This window comes from Patagioenas fasciata, chromosome 19 (assembly GCF_037038585.1).
Source record: "Patagioenas fasciata isolate bPatFas1 chromosome 19, bPatFas1.hap1, whole genome shotgun sequence".
Lineage (NCBI taxonomy): Eukaryota > Metazoa > Chordata > Aves > Columbiformes > Columbidae > Patagioenas > Patagioenas fasciata.
Genome location: NC_092538.1, coordinates 9463680 through 9490196, shown reverse-complemented (window position 1 = coordinate 9490196; position 26517 = coordinate 9463680). Strand labels below are relative to the sequence as shown.

The window sequence follows — 26517 nt, the reverse complement described above, 5'->3', positions numbered from 1 at the left end:
TATTTCAGGATCTTCTCCTGTCATTTGTGGAACTTCTGGCTATGGCCTACCAGGCTTGCCACTTGCTGCTACAAGGATTTTTTTGGCGTGTGAAAATGGCCATTCATTATAATACTAAAAATGTTTGCATAGCTCAGATTTCTGAACAGCACAATAAAGATTTCAAGTACTCTTTCAGTTGTTTTAGCTTACTGTGGGTTTGAGGAACTTGTTCTCTAGCCAAATACATGCTTTTGAGCTGTTTTGACTTACTCAAAAACCCCATCGTGTCTGTAGCTACCCTGCATGTAATAAAACCTCTTCCTCTTCCCTCTGGCCTCTTCTTCTTGCTCCCCCAAGTCAACTTTTTGTGTCAACCCACAAGGAACACACCAGAGCTTGTGCATGGCCGGGATCTAAGAAGTTCCAGCTATAACAAACACACCCATAGCAGTTAATGGTGTTTTCAGAAGGACTTGAGGATAAATAACTTGTTCAACAGAATCCAACTGCACACCTGATGCTGGATTCCAGTTTCTTGTTTTGCCGATCTTCTTTAAGACATTTAGCACAGCAGGGCCTTAAGGTGATGCAGCATCCTGAATGAAAGGTGTTGTGGTTCTAGTGTCTTTCTTAGGCTCGAGTTTGTCATCCCCATCTAACACCAACACCCAAATGCCGTGAGGCTGTTACATCAGGTCCTGCACCCCAAAGCCGTGGGGTGGGTTTGGGTATCGGGCAAAGCCAAGTGATGGGAACTGTGGTGCTGGTGTCTTTCTCAGTTTAATCGAGCTGATGATAGTTGACTGAGTTGACCCTTCAAAGATCCGAGTCCTCATCCTGCAGGTCTTGTATAGGAGAGAGAGGAACAGAGAATCCAGCAGGAGTCTCTGCATTTAACTCTGTATTAAAAAGTGAACCGAACATGAGCTTTGCATGCAAGAAACACAAATAATGTAGGTGAGAAGATTCTCGGGGAAAAAATCATCTGTTTATATGGTTATCTTAGAGAAACTTAACTTTTCCGCTCCTCCCCTTTTCTGAGCTTGATGCTTTAATGTGTTAGTGGCTGTAGGTTTTGTATATGTGTCTATTCCAGAATCTCTCCCTCTCCCATCGCTTCCCTTGCTCTCCTGCCCGTATCCAGCCAGTGCCTGGCAGTGCACATGTAAATCTACTCTGAAGTGGAGTTAATTGCTGAGATCTCTCTGTGGAGGTTATTGCTTTGGGCTTTAGTAGGAAAGCCTAGGAAGATTCCACAGCATATTAGAAATTGTGTGTATTAGTTTTGCATGCAAAGCAACATAATGTGTCAAATTTCGACTTTCTAGTCTATCTGCGCTCACCCAGCCCTATTTGGCAGGGTTATTACTTGCTGGTTTTGTGGATTCTTACACTTGATTGCTGACACTGGACTATGAATTAATATGATCTATATAAAGGTAATAAAAAACCCAGAGTTTTTTGCCCAGAAGTAAAATATGTCTTTGGCTCTTGGCCTGCCTTGTTTGGCAGGGTCATGGGAAGTCCACGCAGAAGCACGTTAAATCCTGCAGCGGCAAAAATTCTTGTAATGTAGAGTATTTAAAGAGGTTTGGAGAGAACATGAAGTGACAGCTGAGCAGAAAGTGAGTTCCTGCGCAGTGACAGCCACATGCAGCAGGGAGAGCTTGAGTTTCTGCTGCCTTCTGCAATCAAACCGGTGAAACGCGACTCTTTGGATTCTGCATATATTAAAGAATATTAACTTTTTTCTCCTTTCCTATGTATGCAGGAGGCAGACAGTGGGGAAGAAGAATGCCGGTCCCAGCCCAGAAGGTAAGATTGTCACTTGAGGCTCGTAGGAGTCCTCGAGGACGCCTTTCTATGGGAAATGCTCCCCAGGGGGGTTTGTTGTTGTTCTGGCATTTTCTGCCTGTTGTTAATGTTGAAGAACTGTCTTATGTGCACCTTAATGAAAAGTATAGTTCACTATGACCTAAATGATGTTCCCAGTAAAGGGGTTGCTGCAGCAGGAAACAGGAAAAGTCAGATTACACACTAAATGTAAAAATATATATATGTATGTATGTATGAGTTCTTTGGCTGTTAAAATTCTTCTCTTAATGTTGTGTCACTAGGTAACAACAAAAGCCGTAAGTTCTAGTATTTAAAAGGCCTGAACAAAATTTGGGCTTTGGGTTTGGGGCCAACTTGGATGAATCTGCAAAAGCAAAAGCTGTCCTGCTTGCACATTCCCATTATTTCAGTGTAGTCTTGTGATTGTGTGGCCCAGGAAAGGTGACTGGTCTGTTTCCTCCAGTCTTCTGCCCTTAAATGATGATAGAAGAATTGCTGTTTCTTCATTTTACAGTTTTCATGACTGAGAGGAAAGCTGGAAAGCACAATTCCCAAAGGCTCAAACTGAACTCAGCTAAACTCTGATTTTTAATTTCACTCTTAGCCTTCCAGCAGTCACAAGATCAACTCATGACTTGATCTCAATATACATAATGTATTGGAGGGGATGGGAGGTATTTAATTGTTGTGGACACTTAGCAACAATTTTAGGTTAGGTTTGAGATGAACGTTTTTAAAGATATATTTGAAATAAACTTCCTGGGGTAGGAAATGACAACCTGCTGTTGATGTGATCTGAACTCCGTGACTCCTGTTGCTGGGGTCAGAAAGCGAACTGAAACCAAGATCCTTTTTAGGGAAGACAAGGGGCTGGGTGTTAAATGTGTCTGATTGCAGCAGGATAAAAATAATACAGTCGAACGTGGTAAGTGGACAACCTGCAGTCCTGCTGTGGAGGAGCAGCAGTTGTCTGTAAACAACTTTTGAGTCTATCTAATCCCCAGTTTTCAAGGGAACACAGCAAGCAGTAGCTATTAAAAATCCAGACAGTGAAAAGGCAACGGACTGAGATTAGCTTTAAAAGCAAGGTGACATCAGCTGCGATGTCACCGCCATAGCGCTCTGCAGCGGCCTGACATTCCTATTGCCTGCCCGGACAAGGCCGCGCCGGGGAAGTTCTCCTGAGGCACAATTCGGGTGACCTGGCTGGAGCTACAGTCAGTTTTTGGGGTGGGATTTTTGCTATTTGTAAAATTCTTCTGACAAGAAGTCCTTTCGCCTCCTGCACTTAGGTGTAATTTGCTCAGACACTACCTCAGGGTAGTATGGTCGGCATCAAGCGTGCCCAGACTCATCCCCTTAAATGGACATTAAATGCAAGAGTACTGCTGTGGCTAAAGCATGTTTGGGTTAATGAAATAACTTTTCAGTATTTATTAAATAGGGTTTTAGTTCATAGAGATGTTAATGCTTGCAAGAGAATTAGCTTAAGACATAAGCAGGTAGACATATTTGGTGTCAAAAGGTTTTTGCAGCAATCAGTCTGGAAGACAATTTTGTACAGTCTCCATGTCCATCCGCAAGCCCCCGTGTCCCTGGGCAGTTGAGGGATTGCTGTCTCAAATGAGACAAATATTCCACTTAGATCCAGCTCAACAGCATTGCCAGTCCTGTGCCTAGTGATTTCTAGATAAACAGCAGCAACTTAACACAAGAAGTTATCTTTTCACACTGATGAGAGAGGGGTTACATATTGAGGTGAAGGGGAAGGTGCAGAAAAGACTGTCAGTGTGACAGTGGGAGTGACTGTGGGCTTGTTGAGCGGAAGTTGTGAAGAGCAACCAAACTAAACGTCCTCCAGAGAGATGGAGAAATGAGCTTCAAACAGTAGGTAGGTACATCAAGATCATCGTACCTGAAGCAAATCATCTGTCTGGGTGCCGACCTATTCGCTCACAGAGGACTGTGATCGCCTGGACTCAAGTCACACAGACATGGGAGAAGTATGTGAAAATGCTGTTTAAACTTAAACCTGCTTTACAGAGCAAACGACACGACAGGTCTGCACTCGCCACAAGGCCACTTCTGCCAGCACCATCACGGAATGAGGAGTTTTCTGCTTTGTGAGTTAGCAGAATCCACTTAAAGCTTTTCTGCAAAAGATGGAAAGAACTATTAGATGCACAGAGAGTTCATGTGCTCCGCATGGTTCATGTGCTTCAGATGGTATTTTCTTGCAAACTCTCTTGTGCTGATGCAAAGAGGAATGCTTTGCTTTCCTACTTGAGGAAAATACTTGGGTAGCACAAACATGGACCTAATTTTTATAAAGGCTTCCATCCGTTACTAAAAACCACGGCAAATTAATACTGCAAATACCTAAAGCTGAGCAAATAGGTGAGAAACAGCTTGGCTTCTGGAATTCCTTTTCCTCGCGCCCCAGCTCTGGGGGAGCCCTGGGGGGTCTCTGCCGTACCTCTGACCATTTTTGCAGTTTATTTGTGAGATCCCCAAACTCCTGATGTGGGTCTGGGTTCTTGCTCTGGAGTCCCTGATCCAGCCGGTCCCTGTCGCCTGTGTAACTCTTGGCTAATGGGGCTGAGACAGAATACTGCATAAGCAGATGTCCTGAACAATCTATTTATTACATTTATTACCTTCATAGCTACCTCCTAGACGTTTTTATTAGGCTGTCTGGAGGCTGCACAGCTAGCTGGCCTGACATCTCTCCTGCTGTCCCCAGACGTGCTGCTACCACGCTGAATATACTCTTAATGAAGCATCTGTGTGAACAATCTCTTCACGTCATCCCAATGTTGTTAAAACTTACCTAAAATGCATGTGCATCGAGTTTCGAGTGGCGTTTACACCAACTGACGTAGTGACATTCAGGTTTTGTGCGCTCTCCGCCGAGGTTGCAAGGATTCAGCATCTTTGTTTTGGTGACAAATGACATCTCCAGGGCCCGGGGTAGCAGTGGTGCTACAGTCTGTGTTGGATTTGCTGTCAGAATCTGCTTTTTGGGTTTATGATTTAAATTGTCCCTCTATTTCCACACTATCTGTGAATTTACTGCTTCCGTGGGCCTTGAACCAGCTCTGGTTGCTGAAATTCAGCATTTGAGGCTGCACAGTCACTGCTGCATGTAGAACTGAGTAAACTGTATTGCCTAGTAGAGGAATTCTTTGAACTTTTATGGCCTGGTGCTTGGTCCGACTAAAGTCCATTTGCTCAGGTAAAGCTGAGGAGCCAGTCCTTCAAGTGCCATAGAAAGTGATTAGGTCCTGCTTGAAACCTGGAGTTTGTTACCTGAAAATATTCTTTTAAAGTGCTTGTCCTCCCATCTTCGGGTGTGGGCAGGAGAGGGGTAAAAAAAGGGAACAAAAAGCCCCAACTCACACCACCTTTTGCAGCTGAGGTACATTTACCTTCTGGTTTGGTTTTTTTTAGTCAAAATAGTTCCTTCCAGGAATAAACTGGGAAGGAAAGCAAATCAGATTATTACCATGATAACAGCTGGATGTGCCAAGATGCCTCAAGGTTTCAAGCTGTGAGTAAATACCTTTGTTTTAGGAGAGGAAGACAACAGTCCAGTGCAGGAGCTCATGGTTTATAACTGTGTAAAAGTTCTTTTCAGATAGGAGGTGGAATTGGTGCATGTGTTTCCTTGTATAGGGCAACAGCTCAATAAATCATAAGCCAACTTGTTTGATTGTTAAATGGAGACCCTTTGTAGGCTTTGCACTCCCTGATGATAACAGCAGACGTATGGGGAGTGATTCTGTGATATGGATTTGACTGCACTTCAGAAAGCTCATTTGCAGTCCGCATCGAGATGTGTGAACCTTCAGCATCCTGTGTCGTCGTGACTTTTGGAGATGTGTATCAGCGCCATTTGGTGCTGCTGAGGTTGCTCACACTTTGGTTATCCTTGAGCATATTTTATGCTACAGGAGGGACTTCCAAAAACCATGTGCTATGAGTTCTAGTGATTAAACCTTCCTTTGCTTGCTGCTGCAGCTGTCAAACATTTATGTTGTTAGTACTTGAACAGTAGCTGGATCTTCTAATGGGTGTGCAACGCAGTTTGTTAACTCCAGATCTTGAGTAAGAGGGGACTGTGTGTGTGGCGTGCAGGAAAGCTGGTGTTTATCCATGCCGGAGATTACTGAGCTCTTGTAGTATGAACCTTATCTTTAGAACGTGTTTCCTGAATCCATCTTTCTGCCTTTCCTTTCAGTGACAGCTTAGTCTTTCTGTGGCATTTACTGCAGCTGCTGGTGGAGTATGTTATAGGGAGATAAAGGACTGTTCTGTTCATCTGCCAGCCCTGCTGACCACCAGGAAAAGTTCTGGGGGCCACACATTGCGGGTCGCGAAAGTGGGTCCATGGTCTTCATTTCTGAACACCGGGTGTTTTATCACCAGAGTGTGAGCAAAGGCGTAGCACTTGTAGTAAAACCTGGGTTTGTTAGATTAGGAACAGATATCCGCAGGGCTGGTTCACTGCGAGGTCTGTGTCTGTCGTTACAACGTGCTCGGTCCAGTCCGATTACATACCTGCGGATCACAACAATGTGAAGATGACTTCAGATGCGATCATCACGCTGAAGGATCAAGCAGACTTAAAATCGTTGCATTACCAAATTACCAAGTAAACATACGATGCTATAGCAGGGAGCGCGCTAAAATAGGAATGCTTAGAAACAGGTTTTTTAAATTTGTCATTGTAAGTGTGTGAACAGAGGAGAATGAGGAATGAGGCAAAAACAAACTGGGAAATAAAGGAATGAAGGTGGGTCAGATCCGTCAGCTCCGGGAAGGTTCTGCTCAGCACTGAGCAAGCCCAGGAGAGCTGCCCCATCAACCTGTGCTCTGTCTTCAGCGGTGAGCGAAGATTCCAAGATTCCATATGTGCTTGTGTCTCCTGCTGAGCGTGGACCAGGTGCTCTGAGCTGGAGGAATCTAAGGAAGGATTCCTGTTGTAAATAGAAAGGGAAACTCCAAAATAGCTGTTCTGGTCCCTTTCCTGGTAGGACACCTTGGCAAGGCTTCAAAGTTAAACATGAATCCTCAGAGTTTTCAGCTCTGCGTGGATTTCAGGCACTTAAATGTATTTTGAGCATCTGGACCAGGGTTTCTGGAGGACTTGTTGCCATTCAGCTCTTTGGTATCTTTGGATCAACAACGTTCCTTTATAAAATTAGGGGTGTGGGTTTGACAGTTCAGAGGATTTCAGTACTTCCAGAGGTCACTGAAATAACACATTACCTATTGAATGATCTCAGACTTGTCATTCAGGCACGTTTCTTCCTTGCTGGACTTGGAGCAGCCTTGTAACAGTTTGCAAGGGTCTGGATTAACTTTTTAGTAGTGATGTGAATGTTTGCATCCTGAGCAGTTTGCTGTGCAAACAGGATACCTTGTAGTTTTTGCATCCAAAGAACTGGTTTCTTCTAAACTCTTCTTGAATTGCCCGGATGCGAGTGGAAGGCAGAAAGCAGGAGGTGGCTGTGGGAGAAGATGTTGCAGCAAGAGTTGCTCAGGTCCCTTCAATGTTATTTGCTTCTGCGCTTGTACAACGGGTGTAATTGAGCATTGACCTCTTTGTGTCAGACCCTCTAAGATTTGATGATAAGTACGCTATACAATGATTGGGTGTGGGGTTTGTGAGGGAAGGGTTTAATGAAGTGATAATATTGCAAAATAGGTGTTGAATTCTCAGCTAAGAAGCCTAATCATTGATCATGATGGGCAACTGACCAAACGGGCTCTAAAAGCGGGGTTTTGTTCTTTCTGCGATGCTTATCACTCCACCCCTGTGCCCGTCTGATTTCTTTGCTCAAGAGCTGGAAACAGAAATACTCTTTGACAGCTTAAATAACCAAATTTAGAATGCGGCTTCCTGTTCTGACTGGTTCTTCAGGATTCAAGTGTAGTTTTGCGTGCTCTCCCTGTTCCTGCCTCCCCCCGCCTTTTCTTTTTTTTTTCTTTTTAACTAGATATGGGTTCCTTTATAATTACTTCGTTAAATTTCCCTTACCGTGTGTACCACAGCTGTGAGTGCTGCCGTGGTGGGTGGCATGCCTCTTCCTCACTGCGAAAGCTTTGTTTCTTTGCTATATCTCATTCTGCCCTGCATGCGTTGGCTTGTTTCTGATCGCTGCTACTGAAATGCCTCTGTGTTTTCCTGATAAATTAAACTACATAATGCAGTAGGCTTTGTCTCCCATGGTAAAAATGGCCAGAAGACTTGACAGATCATCTTCTCCCTCCAAAGGGGGAGTCAGCCGTAAGAGATGAGCGCAGGAGGTTCTGCTCTCTCGACAGATCCGTGTCTACCTGTGTACAGGTTTACTGTGCTAATTTAAGGCTCTCCTTGGATAAGTCATCTGTTTGGACTCTTAATCCCCTCGGATTCATCTCTAGACTCTGCTCATTGCTCAGTCACACGTCCTCACTGCAAAAGGCTGAATTAACTGGCCTCCCACCGAAAAAACAGAGGCATTGGACCCTTTGAGCCTCAAACAGCTGGAGTGTAGCACCATATTCTTCGTAGCTCCCCCTTAGGACCCGTTTTCCCCATCAGACATGATACCGAGACACGTGTCTTTGCGGGGAAAGATTGAGTTTAGCTCGGGTGAGAAAAACAAAGCGCTGGGCCCCACCTCTGCACACGGAAATGAACTGGCTACCTCTGCTCTGCGCGGCGGTGCCTGTGCAAGGCTCCAGCAGCGAGGTGTTGTTTTCAAAATTGAGTAACTTTTCATAAACGACAGCGGAAACAGCTGCCCAGCAGTAAAGAACAAACTTTCCATGTGCGCGGTGAAGGTGGCTGAGCACAGAGGATGTGATGGGGAGGGGGTGGTTTGTTTGCCTAACGCAGCAACTTCACAATTTTTTGTTATAATAATCCCCTGAAAACATGGGTCTGTGTTGTGCATTGCCTTATGTATTACACTGATGCTAATAGATTTAGGCCAAAATTCCTGCGCCTGACAACATCCCACTGTTCCCTTTACCTTGAACGTTATGGGAGTGCTTCCCCCAGGTTTACCCTTTTTACAGCGTGTCTTGCCTGACCTGTGTAACTGTAGTTTAGTAGTTTTTGCAGTGCTCAAAGGTTAAGTCAAGTCCTGTTGCCCAACAAGGGCTGTGTTGTACCAAGTGCAGACACCGTGGGTTTTGCCGCCGGCCCTGCTAATCCTGTGAGCTCCTGGGGAGCACAAAATGCCGCCCCAAACTCAGCCAGGCAGGGCCTTTTTCCCTACAGAAAAGTCTCATTTCATGCACTGGGCTGGGAAGCGCTTGAGACCCCCGACAGACTTATTTACATCTTGTCACACAGTGATGAATGGCTGTGCTCACATGCTCGCTTGCAGCATGGTGGTGATTTAAACTGTCACCTGTCAGCACTGCAGTGTCGTGCACTCGAAATCCCCCGGTGTCAGTCCAGCAGGGCGCACCTGCTGCCAACCAGGAGCAGTTTCTTGGCTGTTTTGCAACCTGCTGCCTTCAACTCCAGCTCGTTGTCCATCCCCTCAAAGCCCCTTTGCTCTGCCTGCTCCTTGCTCCTGCATGCCGAGGGATCCAGTTATTCGTACTTCTTGCTCATGTCTAAATGTAGAATGAAACTTGGACAAAGAAATATGTTTGTTCCTTAAGTCTGGTTTTAAACGCAGAATATGAAAACAGCACGTGCTGTACAAATGGACAGTGGGAACTGAAATGTGACTCTCACTGTTGCCTCAGGCTGGCCTTTCCATCCTGGTGGCAACAAAAACACTCCAACACCTTTTATTAGTGCAGATTTCAACATATGAACTTACTCGACCATTTCTTACTCCTGTTTTTTAAAGGTTCAAAAAAAGAAAAGCTGGGATATTCTTATCAGCATTGGGTCTCCTAGCATTTGGAGATGCAGTGCATCATTATATTAATCCAGGACTAATTAATTCACAAATCTATTATCCATTAAGTATCTGCGTTCAGAGTGTTGTTTGTAGTTCATCACTGCACTTGGTTTTTAGCAGTTTTGAAGGACTTGCCTTTGTGATGTTAGTTGCATGTAAGAAATCTGACATCTGTCCAGGCAGTATCTAAGTGCATTTATTCTTCTACAGTGCTTGAGTAAAGCCCTTAAGTTACTAATTAGAATACAAGTTCTGGGTTTGTTTTTCAGTCTATGAATGTGTGGCATGTGTTACTACTGAATATGAGGTTCTTGCCAGTCTCTTGACCTCTGGAAGGATTGAGTTACCCTCTATTTCTCTAATGTCCTGATTTTTCCATTGCTTCTTGCAACTGACTTCATTTCTGCCTAACGAAATGATTTTTCTTGGCACTGCAGCAAGCTGGCACTGCGTTTTCCTTACAGCTGTGAGGAACCATTACCAGAGATGTGCTCTTGGCTATGTGAGATGACATTGCTTAAATTAATGCAACCAAACCACATTCTAGCAAACCTGCAGAATCACCAGTCCTGCTGCTCTGTCCTTTCCTCTGGGAATCGCTGAAGTGGGGTTGGCTGAGACATTTCAGACAAGTGCCCGTCTTGCTCTTATGAAGTCTCAGACCTGAAGCAGTTGCCATCATACTGTTTTTCAACCCCTCTCTGCTTCTCTGAAAGTTTGAGCTCATAGTTGGAAGGAAACCCTAGATGAAGCTTGCTTTTGGCTGCCTGATCATAGGGGCAGTTCTGCAGTGACACCCCAGCAATTTTGCTATTGAGTAGGTGTGATTAATTAAGTACACGTGTTTAAACTTACATTGTCCATGACCACCTCACTTGTGCCGTGTGACGGGGTCTGAGCTGTGCCATCCGCACCAGACAGTTTAAGAATTGTGTATTATTTGTGTCCCTCTGTGCTGGGATGTCCTGCATTCCTATGGGAAACAGAAAACTGAGCCAGCTTCCAAGGTTTCTCGGTTGTTTTCCCACACTCGTCGTGGGCTGAAAAATGCAGATCTGGAACAGACAGTTGGTGCAAGACTGGATGGGGCAGCTTGCCCCCCAACTCTCCCCACTGGAAAACTGGATTAACTTTCCCTTGTGCTGTTACATCTGAATTCCCAGCAGCCAGAGAACAAGATTTTTGTTCTAAAGAACTTCCTTTCTTCCTTTTCTCCTGAGGGGTGATGGAGCTAAAGATTAAATAGCAGTGAAAGGCAGCTGCTTCTCTTCTCCTTTGGCAGAAAACAAGTCGTCAAGTCTCTGCATATGAAACTTATTGCCAAGAACTATTTCCCCATCTTCTGCAGGAGAGAAATTAAGGTCGTTTCCTCGGCACCCGAATTGTCGCTGCCTGCCTTTCGCAAAGAAAATCTTTTGATGTGCTGCTTCAAACCCAGTGTCAAAATTTGCAGCCTTTCCCGGCTTTTCTGCCCTAGATTTTTTTTTTTGGGGGGGGAAAGGGGGGAGGAAAGAGAATTTTTAAAAGCCACGCTTGGCAGTGTCCCCTCTTCCCTCTCTCCTGGGGGAACCAGCGGTCAAACCCGGCCCCAGAGCGCCCCTGTCCCCGTTCTGTGTCCCCGTTCCGTGTCCCCAGTCCCTGCCCCGCCGCCACGTGCGGGCCGGGCCGGGGCGGGTCCCTCCCGGTCCCTCCCGCAGCCGGGGCCGCTCCTGCGCACTGGGCGGGGGCGGCGGGAGCGCGGCGGCCTGGGGGGGCAGAACGGTGGAGCTCCCGATGCCGCGGGGCAGGGCGGCCGCCTCGGCCGGGAGCCGCGATGATCCCCTACTTCTCCGACAACGCCGTGATCTCCCAGGGCGCCATCGCCCAGCTGTGAGTACCGGGTGAGACCGGCACCGACCGGCAAAGCCTCCCCTCCGCCTGCACCCTGGGTCCCGCTCCGCCTGCCCTGCCTGCCGCCGGGTCCCCGGTGTGCCGGGCGGCCGCCTCGGTTGCGCTTTCTCCGCTCTCGGTAGTTGGCTCCGCCGCAGGTTCCCTTCGGGCAAACTTGCCTGTGGCCGCGGAGCCGGCACCGGGGGCACGGGCACCGGCACCGCGGGGCTGCCCGGTTCTCTGTTACCGCTGATTCGCCTGTTTGGTTTGGTTTTGTTTTGTTTTCCTACAAAAACTCTGGGTCCCAGCCAAGCGTTTTGAGCAGTTTTGTAGAGGAGCTGCCCAGGGGAAACTCGGGTCTGCGCGTCCTCTCGGCTGAGCTGCCGGTTCTCGGGTCCCGGTGCGGGTCGGATCCCGGCTGTCCCTCGCTCCCCTGGCTGCCCCTGCAGCCGGTGGCAGTGGGGTGCAGGCTTCCGGGGACCATGTACCTTGGCCCTCTCTTAAAGCAGAGATTAGCCCCTGTAGTTGATCTCTTGTTTTGGCTTATCACAAGGTGGCAGATAGGGGCTGCGGATTTGGGGTCGGTGCAATAGGAGCAGGACTGAGACTTTACACTCAGCACCTGCAGATCATGAGGGAGAGACATGAGCCGATTGCCGGTTTTTAGGTACTGTTAGTCTTGGGCAGCTATGAAGTGCGGACTGTGTCTGTGTGCCCCTTACTAGACCGCTTGAAAAATCAGTCTCTCCAGCTGCACACCCTCCTTTGAAATGTAGATGCCAATAATAATTTAATTTGTAGACCATTAACAGTGCCTGCCTGAGTTGGTGGGGTTTGGCTGCAAGGATTAAGGAGAGAACTGGCTGCTATGGGGTGGGAGATAAGGCTCTCAGAGAGATGGTCGCTGTGGTCTAATCATGCTTGATATTTCTTTAAAGAAACCAACGGCTGCTTTATCTCTTGGAAACATCATGAAAGACTTAAAGATAGTCGGATAAAATGCTGGGTCCCACCTGAAGCGTGTTCTTGTTGCAAGAAGCTCCTGCTAGAAATTGAGCTGCTTTGCACTTACGAGGTCTTTAGTAGATATCCCTGCTTACGCTTGATATGGAAATAAGTCCTGGGACTCTGTGGCCTCTTTTTTGAGCATAAGCAATCACTGCTGTAGTTGGTAATCAGTTTAGTTAAGTCTCTCTGAGCCTTTCGTACTCTACCCAAAATGCTTGTAATTAGTTATTTTTCTTTTCCGCTCGCAGTGCTGCCCGTGAACATTACGGTTCTCCCGGTGGTTGCTGATAGCGTGTGTTTAACAGTGATACACACAAACTGTTCTGTGGAAGCGAGGATGCAAACTGGATACGCCCTGGGAAGTAGCACTAATTCTGGAATTGTGGGGTAAAAACCCAACCTACTATAGGCCGAAACATTTCCTTACAACTCAAGATGATTTACCAGGGCATCTTACGTAGCTAGGTAACAATTTAAGTCATTTTAAGATGTTTATTTAATGCACTGCTCAAACACTTAACCCACAATTTGATAGGGTATGGAAAGGGATCAAAAGAAAGGGGAAACCCTGCTCATCTCTGCCGTCTGGTATCTACTAATAGTTTAAATTGCCACCGGCTTGGAAGAACCACCCTTTCCTTTTCTGGAAGGAGAGATAACTGAGTTATCAGAGGAGCTTAGGCCGTCCTTTGCCTCCTGGAAGGGAAGATTAATAAGCATGAGAATAACAGAGCTTTTGGCCCACGCATAAATATTTGCAAAATGCTTGAGCGCTGGGTTAATATTTTGATAGAATTCTCGATCAGGACAGTGCTGTGGCTGGCATAATAAATATTTTTAAATTTAGAATCCTAATCACAAGTTCACAAATGCTGATTAATAATAAGTGTCCTTATTTTATCATGGGCAAGACCTAAAATCCAGCTTTTGTTGTTTTACTGTGCTAAAAATGTGTTCTCTATGGAATGAGAAGGGCAGTAGTGACCCAAATGTTATCAGGAACTTCTGTTTCAGTGTATTTTTTAGATGTATTTGGCTAATCAGCTCTGGCTTTCAGAGATCAGCAGAAATTACTCTTGTGTTGACACTTTTTAGTCAGTACTGTAGTCAGCTGCTCCGGGTCTAATTTATTTCAGGTTCACAAGGATTTCAATAATATCCGAGAGGCTTGTTTTTAGCAAAATGCTCAGAATCTGTAGTTGTAACTCATTCCAGAAAGTCTTGCTACTCTCATTGAACCTAGTGGGGATTGTGCTGATTTACTAGTTTAGTTGTGTGCAGGATTCAAAATTTACTGTGGTCTACTAAAACTCTAAGGCAGTTGATGGGGAAAAAATAGACAGAACAAGGCAAAACTTCACGCAGTTTGCTTATAGCAGAGGATTTTTAACAGCAGAAACACAGAGGAATGGCCACAGATCAGCTCTTCCTGCCTGCAGCCGCTTCCTCTACCGTTGGCCAAGTTTTCGGTATCTCATTCATTGTTGTGTCCCAGGAGTGTTTTTTCCGTGTCCCTGTGATAGCGCCTGGTTCCTCTGTCTCACTTTTCCTCTTTATCTCAGTGGCAAAGCAGGATTGTCCAGCCATCAGGGTGCTCGCTCGGGGTTTGGGAAGACCCAGCCGCATCCTTCCTCTGCGGCCCGGCCGGTGCTCAGCAGTGAGCGGGTGCTGAAGATGCACATGGGTGTTTGGCCTCTCTTTTGCACCTGAGGATGAGCCACCCAGCTTTGCTGCCCACGCTCCCCCTGCCATTTTTGTGTGATTTTTATGTATTTAAATATTTGATGTCTTTCTGCAAAGCAGCAGCGATGGCTTTCCCTCGGCTCCCATTGAGCACATGTTAAAACACTCCAGTACTGTTTACTCCTTCATCCTCCAACACTTTAAGAGCCAGATGGATCTACAAACATGAATATGCTTGCTACTTTCCATGGTTCTCTTTATATTAATCTGTTTTCTATTATAAGATGTTAACTGATAGTTTTCATAAGTATTTTAAAGTTTGGGGGAAGAAAAAGGAGCTTGAATAGAGTTTCTTCAGAGTGTTGTGGGTGTATCTTGGAGCTCTTAAATAAACCCTACAAGTTAAACAGGATTATTTTCAGCTAAAGGTTAAAGGTAGCCACAAAACGTCCTCGCAGACTTGGCTTATCAGCCTGTTGCTGTCTCACATAATCAGTTTTTGTGGAAGTGACAAACCTTTTTCTGCATAGCGTGAAGGAACAACACTTCACAACGTCAGAGGAAGTTACAGGCTGTGCAGGTAATTACAAACCACGCTGAATTACACCACCAGGTGACTCGGGCTCATTGTGTTGCCTCCTGTTTGTGCCAAGCCTCCCCACCCCTTTCATTTACCTTTGTCACGCAGCTCTGGCCTTCATGTGAGGGTATTTCATGACCACCTAATTTTAAGTTATGCCAAGTCAGGAACTTAGGTGTGTGGCTGCTCTTACCATTGTTTGAAGAGCTGCTTATTTATTTATCTATCGTATGTGAAACCTCACAACCTTTTTATCTGCTTGCAATCTTATTGCTGCCGAAAACCTTGACCGTTCAGCAATTAGACCGTAATCCTCTGAGCAGCGTGTTATTGGAAATCTTTAATTGCCTTTGTACCATTGTAAGCATTTTACCATTGTGCTGAGAGTCGATGCTATCTGAGAGCTGACGAGGAGATGCTTTGAAACAGCTGCTCAAAAGCCTGGCAGATAGCAGAGTGATTCCCGCTACCACCATCAGCTGTGGCTGGAGTTGACTGAGGGTCCCTCTGGTTGAAGGCGCTTGAAATATGGGAAGAAGTTGGTGATCTCGTCAGCTCTTGTAGGGGTGGTGGGATCAGTGGGGATGACAGCAGCGCTGTGTTCCCGTTGGTGTGTTGTGTGCTGGGTTTGTGTCCTGCAGGACACAGCACTGTGTTCCCGTTGGTGTGTTGTGTGCTGGGTTTGGTTGGTGTGTTGTGTGCTGGGTTTGTGTCCTGCAGGACACAGCACTGTGTTCCCGTTGGGTGTGTTGAGTGATGGGGTTTGCATCCTGCAGGATGCAGCGCTGTGTTCCCGTTGGCGTGCGGTGTGCTGGGTTTGGTTGGCGTGCGGTGTGCTGGGTTTGGTTGGCGTGCGGTGTGCTGGGTTTGGTTGGTGTGTGGTGTGCTGGGTCTGTGTGGCTGTAGGACACAGCGCTGTGTTCCCGTTGGCGTGCGGTGTGCTGGGTTTGGTTGGCGTGCGGTGTGCTGGGTTTGGTTGGCGTGCGGTGTGCTGGGTTTGTGTGGCTGTAGGACACAGCACTGTGCTCCCCAGGGAGTGGGGGGGCAGGAGAACCTGGTGACTCAACCACACTGGGGGGGATTTCTCATCTTTTTATTTCTTTGCCGATTGCGATAACACAAATGCAATGAGTAAAAGGCCTCTTACAACCTGCTGGTTATCAAAACCCACGCAAATAAGTTTTGGTGATTGGGTAAAAGTAGTGTACTGTGTGCTCCAAAGTTGATCATTAACTAAGCCAGGGCTGTATTGTTCATTACTACTTTTCCTGTTTGGCTTTTCCTTTGATTCCCCTGGAAGCTCTGAGTATTTGTCTCACCGATCCTTCCTGGTAGGGGGTTGGAACAGAGACAGAGATGGTTATCGGATGTAAAATCAAAACCTGAGCGGCAAACTAACGTTCAAGGACAAGCCCCCCACACACATACCCTGTTCTTTAAGCAATATGTTTTAGTTAGGAAGCCCACGCTGCTGGGCTGCCAGGTTCATGTTTTGAAAGGTTGTGAATGGTAGAGTTGCCTCTGAGATTCTGTGTTTTCTTGAAACTTCTGCAGATGTTCCAGTCTCTGGAAATACTTGGGATTTTTCTACAGACTACAAAGCAGAAGGACCCGAGCGAGATTATCAGCAGAAAAGGACCTTTTGGGGCCAGTGAATAGACCAGCTGGGATTTTCTTTTGCATGACTGTACTTCCTTGTACCTTTATCACAGAGCCCCTGGCTAAAATATTACTTCATTGGTTTTTAAACAACTTCAGGCTAACTTTCTCGAAATGTTGCTTCTAACCCGTGTTTAGGGGGTCGGAGAAAGTTTAAAATGTTGCATCCCATTCTGCAATAGGCTCCGTCTCCTCTGCATCGCTCTGACAAACAGCATTTAAATTATCAGCCCATATGAGCCTAAAACTAGTTCAGCAAATATTTTTTCTCCAGTGTAATGTGTGCAGAGCAAATCTGCAACTTGGGTTTCCAGCCATGGTGTTTTGCAGCAGCTGGCTGAGGACACACACACACGTGGGGGAAAATTCCCTCCTGTCATTAATTCTGAATCCTTGTGCTTTTGCTGAAATGTTCTGAGGATCCATCCCCTTTGCTCTGCGTGTGCACTGGGATCAGAGCTTAAATTCGGCAACTTGGGAAGTAACTGGAGGCTGGCAATAGTTGTTCTGCAGCCGCCTATTACTGCGTTGTGTGGGATTAACCCAGTGTTTTGTGACAGAGAAACCTTCTCGTTCAAGGACATCGGCTGCAGATGAGGGAGGTTGGGGAGGAGAAAAACCTGGAGAGATTAATGGTAAAATGAAGCGTTCGTGAAGGCTGCGAGTGATGCAGGAATCCAGCCCGTGAGCTCTCTGTGTAGGGCCAGCGCTTCTTGGCATCAGCAGCTTTTCAAATGTGGGTGTTTCTAGGTATATTAAGGCCACAGGCTCTCGTTCAGTGCATTTTCCTGTTGATCCAGTACTTATCTGGCCCTCATCAACATTGTGTTCAGCCCTTTGGGGTCTCTGGGTTTATTTGTAATAAGCCATTTAAGAAGTATGCTTTCTCTCAAAACACCTTTGTTACAAGTAGGCTAAATCCACCGAGTGCTGAACCATAATTTTAGTCCTTTTCTTTTAAACAAATGATCTTTGTCACTTAGTAGTGAAGTCCATGGTTTGTTCACACACTTCTCACAAGTGGCTTAATGAGGTCCCTGTTGTCCCAGCGGCCTGGGGTCGCCACAGCTCTGGCCTTGGTTCACACTCCCTTAAATTTCCAGTGTTTCACCAGGAAAGTGCACATGGGTTACATATGAATTTCTTGATAAGGCTCTTGTTGGAGGCACAGAGATAAATCAGAGTGAGTGCGTCCCTTGGTCCCTTTGAAGTGCCGAGGGTGGGTTGGGACCCCTGCAGAGCACTCTTGAGCTGAGCTTAGACTTAATTATCCGTACACCAACGTTACCGTGTATAACGAACTGTGCTGTATTTCCTCCCTCCCTGTGCTTGTTCACCAGCGCGAAGAGAACAAATTGCTCATCTGAGCCTCTTGTCCCACAGCCTCGGTTCTTGCGGTGTCCCAAGGGGACGTTTTGAGGGGTTGTCACCTGGTCTCGGCTCAGCCACCTCTTCCTCGCCTGCAGCTCCGTGCTGCTTGAAAATGAACCCAGAATTTTTGTTCTTTCTTTTTTAAGGCTCATTATGTAGCGGTGTGTGAGGAGTTTGTCACCGGCTTTTATGTTGTTGTTATCGGTAGGGTTGTTTGTTTTGTTTTTTCTTTATTTGCTTTGTAAAAGAGATGGAGAAATCAAAAAACAACCGCGAAGTGGAACAGCTGCATTCCTCTGTGTTGCAAAGACTGAAAGCTGGTTAGTCTAAATAAAAACAAATTGTCAGCACCATTTCTAACCCTCCTGTTGGTTTGCCAGGAGGAGACAGTTGTGAGAACATGAAGGGAGGAGGATTCATGGGCCTGGTGGACAAGCAGGGCCGAGGAGCACGGGATGGATGCTCCGTGGGACCTATGGAGATGGGGCAGGACATCACCGAGTTTCCCAGCACAGAGCAAAACCTCGATGCCTTTGTAATGTTCCTGACTTTTTTGTCCTTAGCTCCTTCAAGTACATCATGAAATGTTTTATGAGAGGCTCTCTAGCTTGAAATTAAGCAAATACCTGTTCTAGAACCTTTTAAAAAGCCGTTTAAGAGCCTTTTCCCTAAAGTACACCCTGTTCCTGTTAGAGACTTTGCTGGATCTGTGATATTCAGCAGTGTTTAGTATTCCATTGGTCTTTCTGCTTTAATGTGTGGTTTTTAAAGGGGTTTGCATGCTTTTAGGAAACACGAAGACCTGAGTTAACCACTGGAAATTGGCTGCCGAACTGCCTAAAGTGCAAATTCTGATGAAATTTAGCACCTGTCTTTTGCAGGGTTAAACACATCTGGAATCTCTGCTCTTCAGAGTTCAGGCTCTTGTAAATTAAAACTTTATTTAATGCGTTTCCACTCTGAATCTTAGCCAGCAAAACTTTGCAGGGTTTTTATATGGAGTTACAAACTCCTTAAATACATTTGAAGTTAAGCTGAAAGTCACGTTAAGGTGCTAAAAGAGTAAGTTAATTTGCAGCTGCACTGAGGAGTCACAAAGGCAAAACTGCGGGGTGATGCTTCAAGACGATGCGGATTGCTGTGTCACCTTTTATTTACTTGTTTTGTGAGCAGGTATAGTGAAGTGTGGATGGTTCAAGTGGTGCTGCTTCCCTGCTTTTATTTAAAGCTTGCGGGGGTCTGTATAAAAACAATGCAATGCTCAGGAGCAGTTTGAAGAAGTTCACTTGTCTGCTGCGTAGAAATCCCCCGATTCCTTTTGCCCCTTGGGCTGCCCTTCGTTTCAGCCTCTATGTAAGTGGGGAGATGCTGTGGTGGTGTTAGGCATCCACAGTGTGTCAGCTTCTGTTTAAAGTGGTGTATGGTGAGTGATTAATGGAAATTATTTCAGGAATAAAGGGCTCCTGGTAAGCTGATCCCTATTCAGAGAGCCAAAAGAAAAAGCAGAGTCACAAGGGACGTTGTCTCCAGGAAGAACTCGGCATCTGCGGGGGGAAGAGTTGGGTTGGAAAGCGATGCTGAGTCTGCATTTTGAAATGCATCATAATTACATCGCACAGTCTGATTTGAGAGCTTTTCCTGACGGATCAAGCAACTGATTGTCACGTACACCAGGGGAATGTTGACGTCCTTCTCTTGGCTGTGTGCTCTGAGCATCAGGGGACAAGGCAGTGTGTCCCCATCTGTTGGGGAGCAGAACATCTTTACAGGCTGGGTTACCCCATTCCCCGCCGTGTTGGGTCAATTAACTCAAAGTGATGCTGTATTTCTTCCTTGGTTTGCAGCTTTAAATTGAACCTGAACTTTGTGTTAACTTTGCTTATGCTAAGGACTGTCGTAAGTGTTGAAGAAAAGACACAGGAATCCATTAAACTATTCCAACTATGAAATGTTTCTGATCCTTTGGCTTTGTTTTCTCTCTACTAGCTGATTAAAATTTCAAGTCACTATTCACAGCCACTCTATAGTTTGCATTCCCTCAGTTGTGGCTTTGCTCTATAAACCACACTGGTGTATTTGCAGTGGTGAGCAGATCAATCGCCTGGTTATGGGCCCTATCAGCACAACAGGTAAAGCTCCCTGTGACTTCCAATTTCAAATCAAAACCTATTGAAAGAAATCTGGCACGTGGCTGTTCTCTCTGAAACAGTTCACAACCATCTCGCGTTGCCGGTTAGCGCTGACTGTCGGTTTTGCTAATCTAAAGGGACAGTCAGTCCTAAACCGATGTTACTGTTCCTGCTGGAAACTCCTTTAGGGATCAGAGAGCCCCGTGCGTGGGGAGGCTGCAGTAAGAACGAGATAAAATTGAAAGTGCTGAGTGCTGCAGAACTTAAAATACTGAACAAATAACTTCCTTCTATTTTTTTTTTACAAGTTAAATCCAACAGCCTCTTGATGATTTTTTTTTTATTTAATGCTTTTGGTAAACAAGCATCTGCTTCTTTTTAGCACAGAGGAAAAGGCTTATTATTCAGCATTGATTTCTTTGTGCGCAGACAGAGTGGTCCTTGTTTTGGTGCTCTATTTACAGGGGTCCATTAATATATTTACCGAGGGCAGGCAAGGAGGCTGCGAGCAGAGCCAGGCTGCTTCCCCGGCACAATTCCCCCATCCCATGCCCCGCCGCGGGTGTCGGGATGGTTACAGAGCCGAGTCCTGGCACGGGGCCGCTTCCCCAGGCAGCCCAACCTCTGTGGGTGCGCAGGGTGCCCCAGTTTGAGCGGGTGCCAGCGCCCTCGCCAGCTCCTGGTCAGCCTGTCCCGTCCCAGCGCTGGCGGGGGTTCAGGCAAACCAGTGGGCTCCTTCCATCTCCAAAGTGCTGGGCATATTTTGGCTAAATATAGATGCCCCTGGACTTGGCTGCTGAGTGGAGGGGACAGCGTGTTGACCTCAGCGTGTCTCCTGTGACTTGTGTTACGGGCGTATTTAAAGCACAGGGTTCCTTCTCGCGGGTGCTGCCAGTCAGGCCAAACATGGTCAGGTCTGTAACGGTGATGAACTGGGCACGTGCGGGGAGATCGGAGTGAAAATTAGTCATAAAATACCCTGTCTTAAACATCGGTGGGGAGTGACCTTTCAGGCTTGTTAACCAACCACTTGAGGATGTGTCAGGTAGTGTTTGAGGTTTAAAAAGAAATGTGCTTTCAAACTCGGGTGGCGGACGAGTTTTCTGTGGGATGTAAAGATGATCAACATGGACTTTGTTAATTCAGACAGGAAAAAAAGATAAGCACATGTCAATCAGAGGGGTGCTCTTTCTGAAGATAACTAACCAAAAAGCTGCTTGGTTTTTGTTTTTTTGGGGTTTGTTTGTTTTCTGATCCTTGACGCGATAGCGTCTCCTTATGAAGCTGTCGGATGTTGGTTAAAGTGTTTTAGGAATGTATTTCTGAGGCATTTTATTCATAGTGCAGCAGCTGGCTGATGTTGGACAGACTGAGCTGGTAGGACGGCATATGGTGGTAAAACACTGCGGAGCACTCCCGTGGGTGTGTGTCCTGCTCTGTGAACCCGATGGTATGCATTAATGCCCGTGGATATTTAAACAGTATATAGTGCAAGAAGAATGTCATGTAGGGCTTTAATCTGGGAATGTCTTGACTTGGAGACCTAGAAGCCTTTGGGGACTATCATGTAAAACAAATTCCTTTCATGGTCTCGCTTCCGGTCTGGGTCTCTTGCGTAAAAAGTGCATAGAATCAGATTTCTTCTGTAAACACCAAGTGCCTGGATTTCTCAATAAGCATCCTAATTGTGTTAGCCGCCCGCTTTCTAGTACATGAACCACCGTGCTTGGACTGTGGAGATTATTTTGTGCATATCATCGGTCTCGAATTCCAGAGCACGTCAGAGATTTGCTTGCACAACTTGTTTTGCTGTTGCTTTTTGGAATATTCTTCTTTCTCTCCGGGTGGATTCTCTGAAGCCGCCTTGCAGGCTGACTGCACCTTGCTGCGATGCCCTTGGTGTTGTGCAGCAAGGTACAGTCAGTAAAGCTTTTTGCTCTATGTGCTCCGTGGGAAATGAGTACGTTTCAGTGTGTGACACCTTCTATCCGTCCTTGCATAACTGTTGGTCATTGCCGTGATGAATCATACAGTCTGCGCCCAAGTTCCTATTCCTTGAAATAATTACCTGCCGATCCGTGCTGCAGCGGGGCATCCCAGCCTGGGCTGCGTTTCGGTGGCGGTTTCAGCATCACGAGCTGGTGCGTCTCGCCTATGAGCTGCTCAAGTTTGGCACGAGGCCGTTCGCTCGCGGCTCCGGGGCTGCCGAGTGCTGGCAAGAAGCGCTGGAGCTGGGCTGGGCAGCGAGGTGGCTCAGGGAGGGCTCTGTGTGTCCCTCGAGGGGCTCACGTTCAGCAGCACCCCGGGGAAATGCGACCCGGAACTGCTGGGAAGGCAGCGCCGAGCTCCTGCCTGCACTCTGCCCGCATTGCCTTCACTTACGGGTTTGTATGTTGTTGAGCTGGTTCATTCGTAGGCCAGGGGTGCATGAGAGGAATGGGAAGCCCACGCACACTTTGACTTTTATCAGAAATGATAAAATGTCTTTTGGAGTCCAGCTTAAAATGCAGCCTCCTTCCCGGTGCCTGTAACAATAAATCCCAGCCCTACCTGCGAGGGAATACGGTTGATGGGAGTCCAAAGGTCGGCTCCCGCAGAGCGGGGCTGGGCGCACCGGGAGGCACAGGAATGGTTGTGGTTGTCTCCGGCATGGGGCAGAACCATTGTGGCTGCAAACAGCAGCTGTCCCTGCTCCCCTTGCTGGCAGAGGGGCACCTCTGGCAGGGATGAGTTTCCCAGCCCAGAGTGGTTGTCTTCTGTGCCACCTCCAAAGGATGCCACTGCTCTCACCAGCGTACACAGGCTGCCCAAGCTGCTTTGACTCTGAAGTTCACAAAAAGGTTTTTGGAGCTCAAGTCAAGCGATCGTGGTGCCGGAGGAGTGCTGGTGGCATGTGTACATTTTGATTTTTCCAGTAGTGGGCTTGACTCGCAGACTGTTAACTCAGGAGGGTGTTGAGTGGGTGTCAACACTCCTTATGGCCTTGTTGGATGACCGGAGGCTGGTTAGATCCCATCTCTGAAACTGCATCTGTGTGGTGGTTTTGTGCATATGAAGTGGTTGCTCTTGCAGACACAACCATGCTCCTCAGTGCTCCCTTTTGCAAGTAATACCCTCTCTGTATATAAACTGCTTCCTCACTTGGAGAAGATAAAGGGATTGCCTTGGAGTTGCAGTGCCTTTAGAGTTCAGATTCACACCCACAGTCCTCACCTTCTAGCAAACTAAGTTGTCCTAGCCCAGCTTCAGCAGATGTCATATCAGAGACCAAAGCCAGGGATAAGAAGACTTGGCTACGGTGGGAAGGGATCATAGATAAGTCAGTACAAACAAGTTCCCGCTGGCATTGCAAATCATTCTGTGCTTGTGCCTGTGTCACTGCAGCTGAGCGATGTCCCCAGGGAGCCCCACCTCGGGGCAGAGGAAGTGCCTGTAGACAGTTCCTTTTTCTCAATAAAAAAAGGACAGAAATGCAGATGTTGCTAAAAATGCCGTTTGCGTCAAACATCTGCGAGGGCCTGGGTTCCCACGCTTGCTTTGTTTTTCTCCTCGTACCGTTTCTTAAGTTGCAAAAGCGCTGAGTGGCGAGAGACGTTCTTTGTCGGAGAACCGCTTCCCCTTTCCCTCCCGGCCCTCGGTGTTGTCACCTCTGTTGACATTGTTACAGAGCCCTTTTCGGTAAGTCGTGGCCCTTGTTTTGCTCTGCACTGGGTTTGTTGCTATTTCGGATATCGGAGATGCCTGGACTTGTCTGTGTGTGCTGCCAGCTGACCCTGTTAATGCAAATGTCAGTGTAGAGCGGTCCTGAGTTATCCTTGTGTTTTTCATTTCCCTGTTGTGGTGGGTTTTTAGTTTTCTGGGGGTTTTTTATTATTATTTTTATTAGTGCCTGGCACCACTTTGCTTTATACAACCCTGGGTTCTGGCCTCTCTGTGAAGAGAATCAGGTGCCTTTCTCCCTTGCCCAGGAGCAAAGGCTTCAAACTGAAAGCCAAACATTGCTCTCCTCTACATACCTTATTAATGCTCTTGGCAGTTATTAAACCAGGTGCTTTAAAAAGTAAGCAAGGGAAATAGAGATATTGTTTATTGAAAAACAAATGGCAACAAAGGTGAAAGAGTTAAGCTCTTCGCTAGGGAGGGATGCTGGAGGTGTGTGATGGTTCGATGGAGAAATGCGCTTGGCTGCCAAGCTGCACTATTTCCAACACCGTCACACCCATGGCTGGGGAAGTGATGGATGCTTCATGAACCAGGGCTTTTCTTGTGGCCGGGTAAAGTCTGGGGGAGGCTGATAGTGAGAGCCGGTCGTGGAGCCCGTACACCGCGTTGGCCTGTGCAGGAAGGGAAGCAGGAAGGTGGAGGGAAATGCCTTGAGGTGCTCAGAAACCAGCAGGCTGCTCGGCCTGCCCTGCTGTCACCGTTTCCACGCCAGGCGCAGTGAGCTGCCGCTGGAGTCGCTGCTCCTGCAGGGCGAGTCCTGGCGTGCTGCGTGAGCTGTGCTCCGTGTCCCCGGCTGCCCTCGCTCCGCGGCCTCGGGAGCGAGCTGAGCGTTGGCGCCTGCTGCGCCGCTCCTGCGAGCGTCTCAAGTTTGCTCTTTTTCTTGGTTTACTGTTTTGCAGCTTATCGATTAAAGGAGGGCGATAGAGCTGAGCGGGTGCAGGTGAGAAGCACAATGCACAGATGTGCACTCCCTCCCAAAGGAGCAGTGTGAAGCTTCACTGGCAGTTATTATTACAGCTGTTTGGACTTTCCTATAAACTTTTTGCTTTTCCTCCCAAGATCTTCTTTCCTGCTTGAATCTTGGAGCAAGGGCTTGGATGTGTGTTTGTGCATTATGGTATTTTTTTGCCAGGATGCTGTGCTGGATGCTGATGTGTGTGGTGTTGGGAGTTCGTGGGAGGTGATGCTGAGAGTGCCAATGATGTGCTGTGCCCTTGTCCATGCACTGAGTGTCCCCAGAGCTGTAACTGGCCTAAGGACGAGGCTCTTGTCACCACCCATCTGCTCTTCTCCCACCCGTGCCGATGGCCATCCCTACCTGAGGCGCTGCCTGCTTGACCTCCTGCTCTACAAGAATTATTTGCTTTGCCACATTCTTCAGCTGTTCCGCCCTGTCCCATGGACAATTACATTCTCTTTCCCTACTCTTACCAAGTCAAACTTGTTCATGGTTAGTGGCCCAAAACAAGGCTCTTGTTGGCCTTAGGAGAGGAGGTGGAAGGATGTACCTGGTGGGAATGGCTTGAGTTTTGCCCGTGTTTCCTTTCCGGGCAGGTGACCGAAAGCCGAGCGCTGATGATAAGAGAAAGTGATGGGAGTGAGAAAATGTTTAACCTCCCAGCTCTTCGGTTCGGTGCTGCTTTATCCACTAAAAATAGTTGCTAATTCAGCCTTCTGGGGAAACCTCAGGCACAGGCTAAAGGGTTGCTAATGGCAGTTGTTGGCTTTGCTGATAAAATGAACGATGTGCAAACTGGCTGTGACTGCTGAATTTCTCCTCCTCCTGTGCAGCTTGAAATTAATTTGCCTCTGTAGTGAGATTGTAAAGGCTGGAGAAAGCAAGAACGTCTTCGCGCTCTTTTTAAAGTCAAGGGCTTTGGGGTAACTTGGTGTTCAGTTCAGGCTTTAAGAAACTGTGTATCTTGCAGCTTTCAGGGGATCTGTTTGTCACCAAAAGCTAGAAAGACTCAGTCAAAACATTTTATATGAGAAGGGTCTGTGCTCAGTGTGCCCAGTGGATTTAATATTTTGTGTTTTGTTTTAAACTTTAGTGTAGGTGAATATCTCTGATCCATTTTAACTTGTGATGAGTGATTTATTTTTTTCCTTTTTAAAATTCTGGGGTTTTTTGAAGCATCCAGTGCATATTTGACTTTTGGTTTAGTTTTAGAAGGTAGTCCTGGGAGAAACTTAGTGAGTGAGGAGGAGTGCTGGGGTTATGACAGGCAGTACCGTCTCAACATTGGGATGCGCTACAACCTCAAAAAAGGCCTTTGAGTGTGCGTATCTGCTCTGCTGGAGCTCTGCAAGTTGGATTTTCATATCCCCACCAGGACAATGGAGAGGTGCCCAGAAATGTGCTTGGGGTTAGGGGGAAATGCAGCTTTAACACAAGCTTTTCTAATCCTTGTAGCAATAAAAACATAGTTGACAAAACCAATTGCTAAAGCGGTCAAACTCGAATCGTGAAACTAGAAGATCAGGGGCTCGTGTCATGTGCTGTCTGCTGGTTCTTGGTCATATTTAATCTCCCTGTGATGCTGTTTTCAGTCGTGCTGAGGCTCCCAAATGCCTTTGAGCAGCCACCAGAAGGTCCCCAGGGCTGGTGGCAGCTGATAGCAGAGCAGAAGAAGCCGTGAAGGTGGCGATTTGGCGTGTTCCAGCCTTCACCTGCATTTGCGACATGGAATTTCTTCAAATAGATGGCGGGGGTTTTTACTCTATTATTATTTCCCAGTCCTTGTCTCTGAAAGGAAGGGAATAA

At 46.9% G+C, this 26517-nt stretch overlaps 1 protein-coding gene across 4 annotated transcripts in view; it reads left to right on the top strand.

The window, feature by feature from the left end:
- The window catches only part of SSH2 (slingshot protein phosphatase 2), an 84779-nt gene that overhangs the window by 26729 nt on the left and 31533 nt on the right, over nt 1–26517 (top strand). For 2 of the 4 annotated variants that reach the window (XM_065853477.2, XM_071816989.1), the window contains one exon: nt 1754–1797. In XM_065853477.2, the coding sequence (XP_065709549.1) occupies nt 1754–1797 (44 nt within the window). Of the gene's footprint in view, nt 1–1753; nt 1798–11460; nt 11601–18281; nt 18437–26517 lie in introns of those variants that run through there. The other 2 variants (XM_071816988.1, XM_065853478.2) reach the window with 2 other exon arrangements.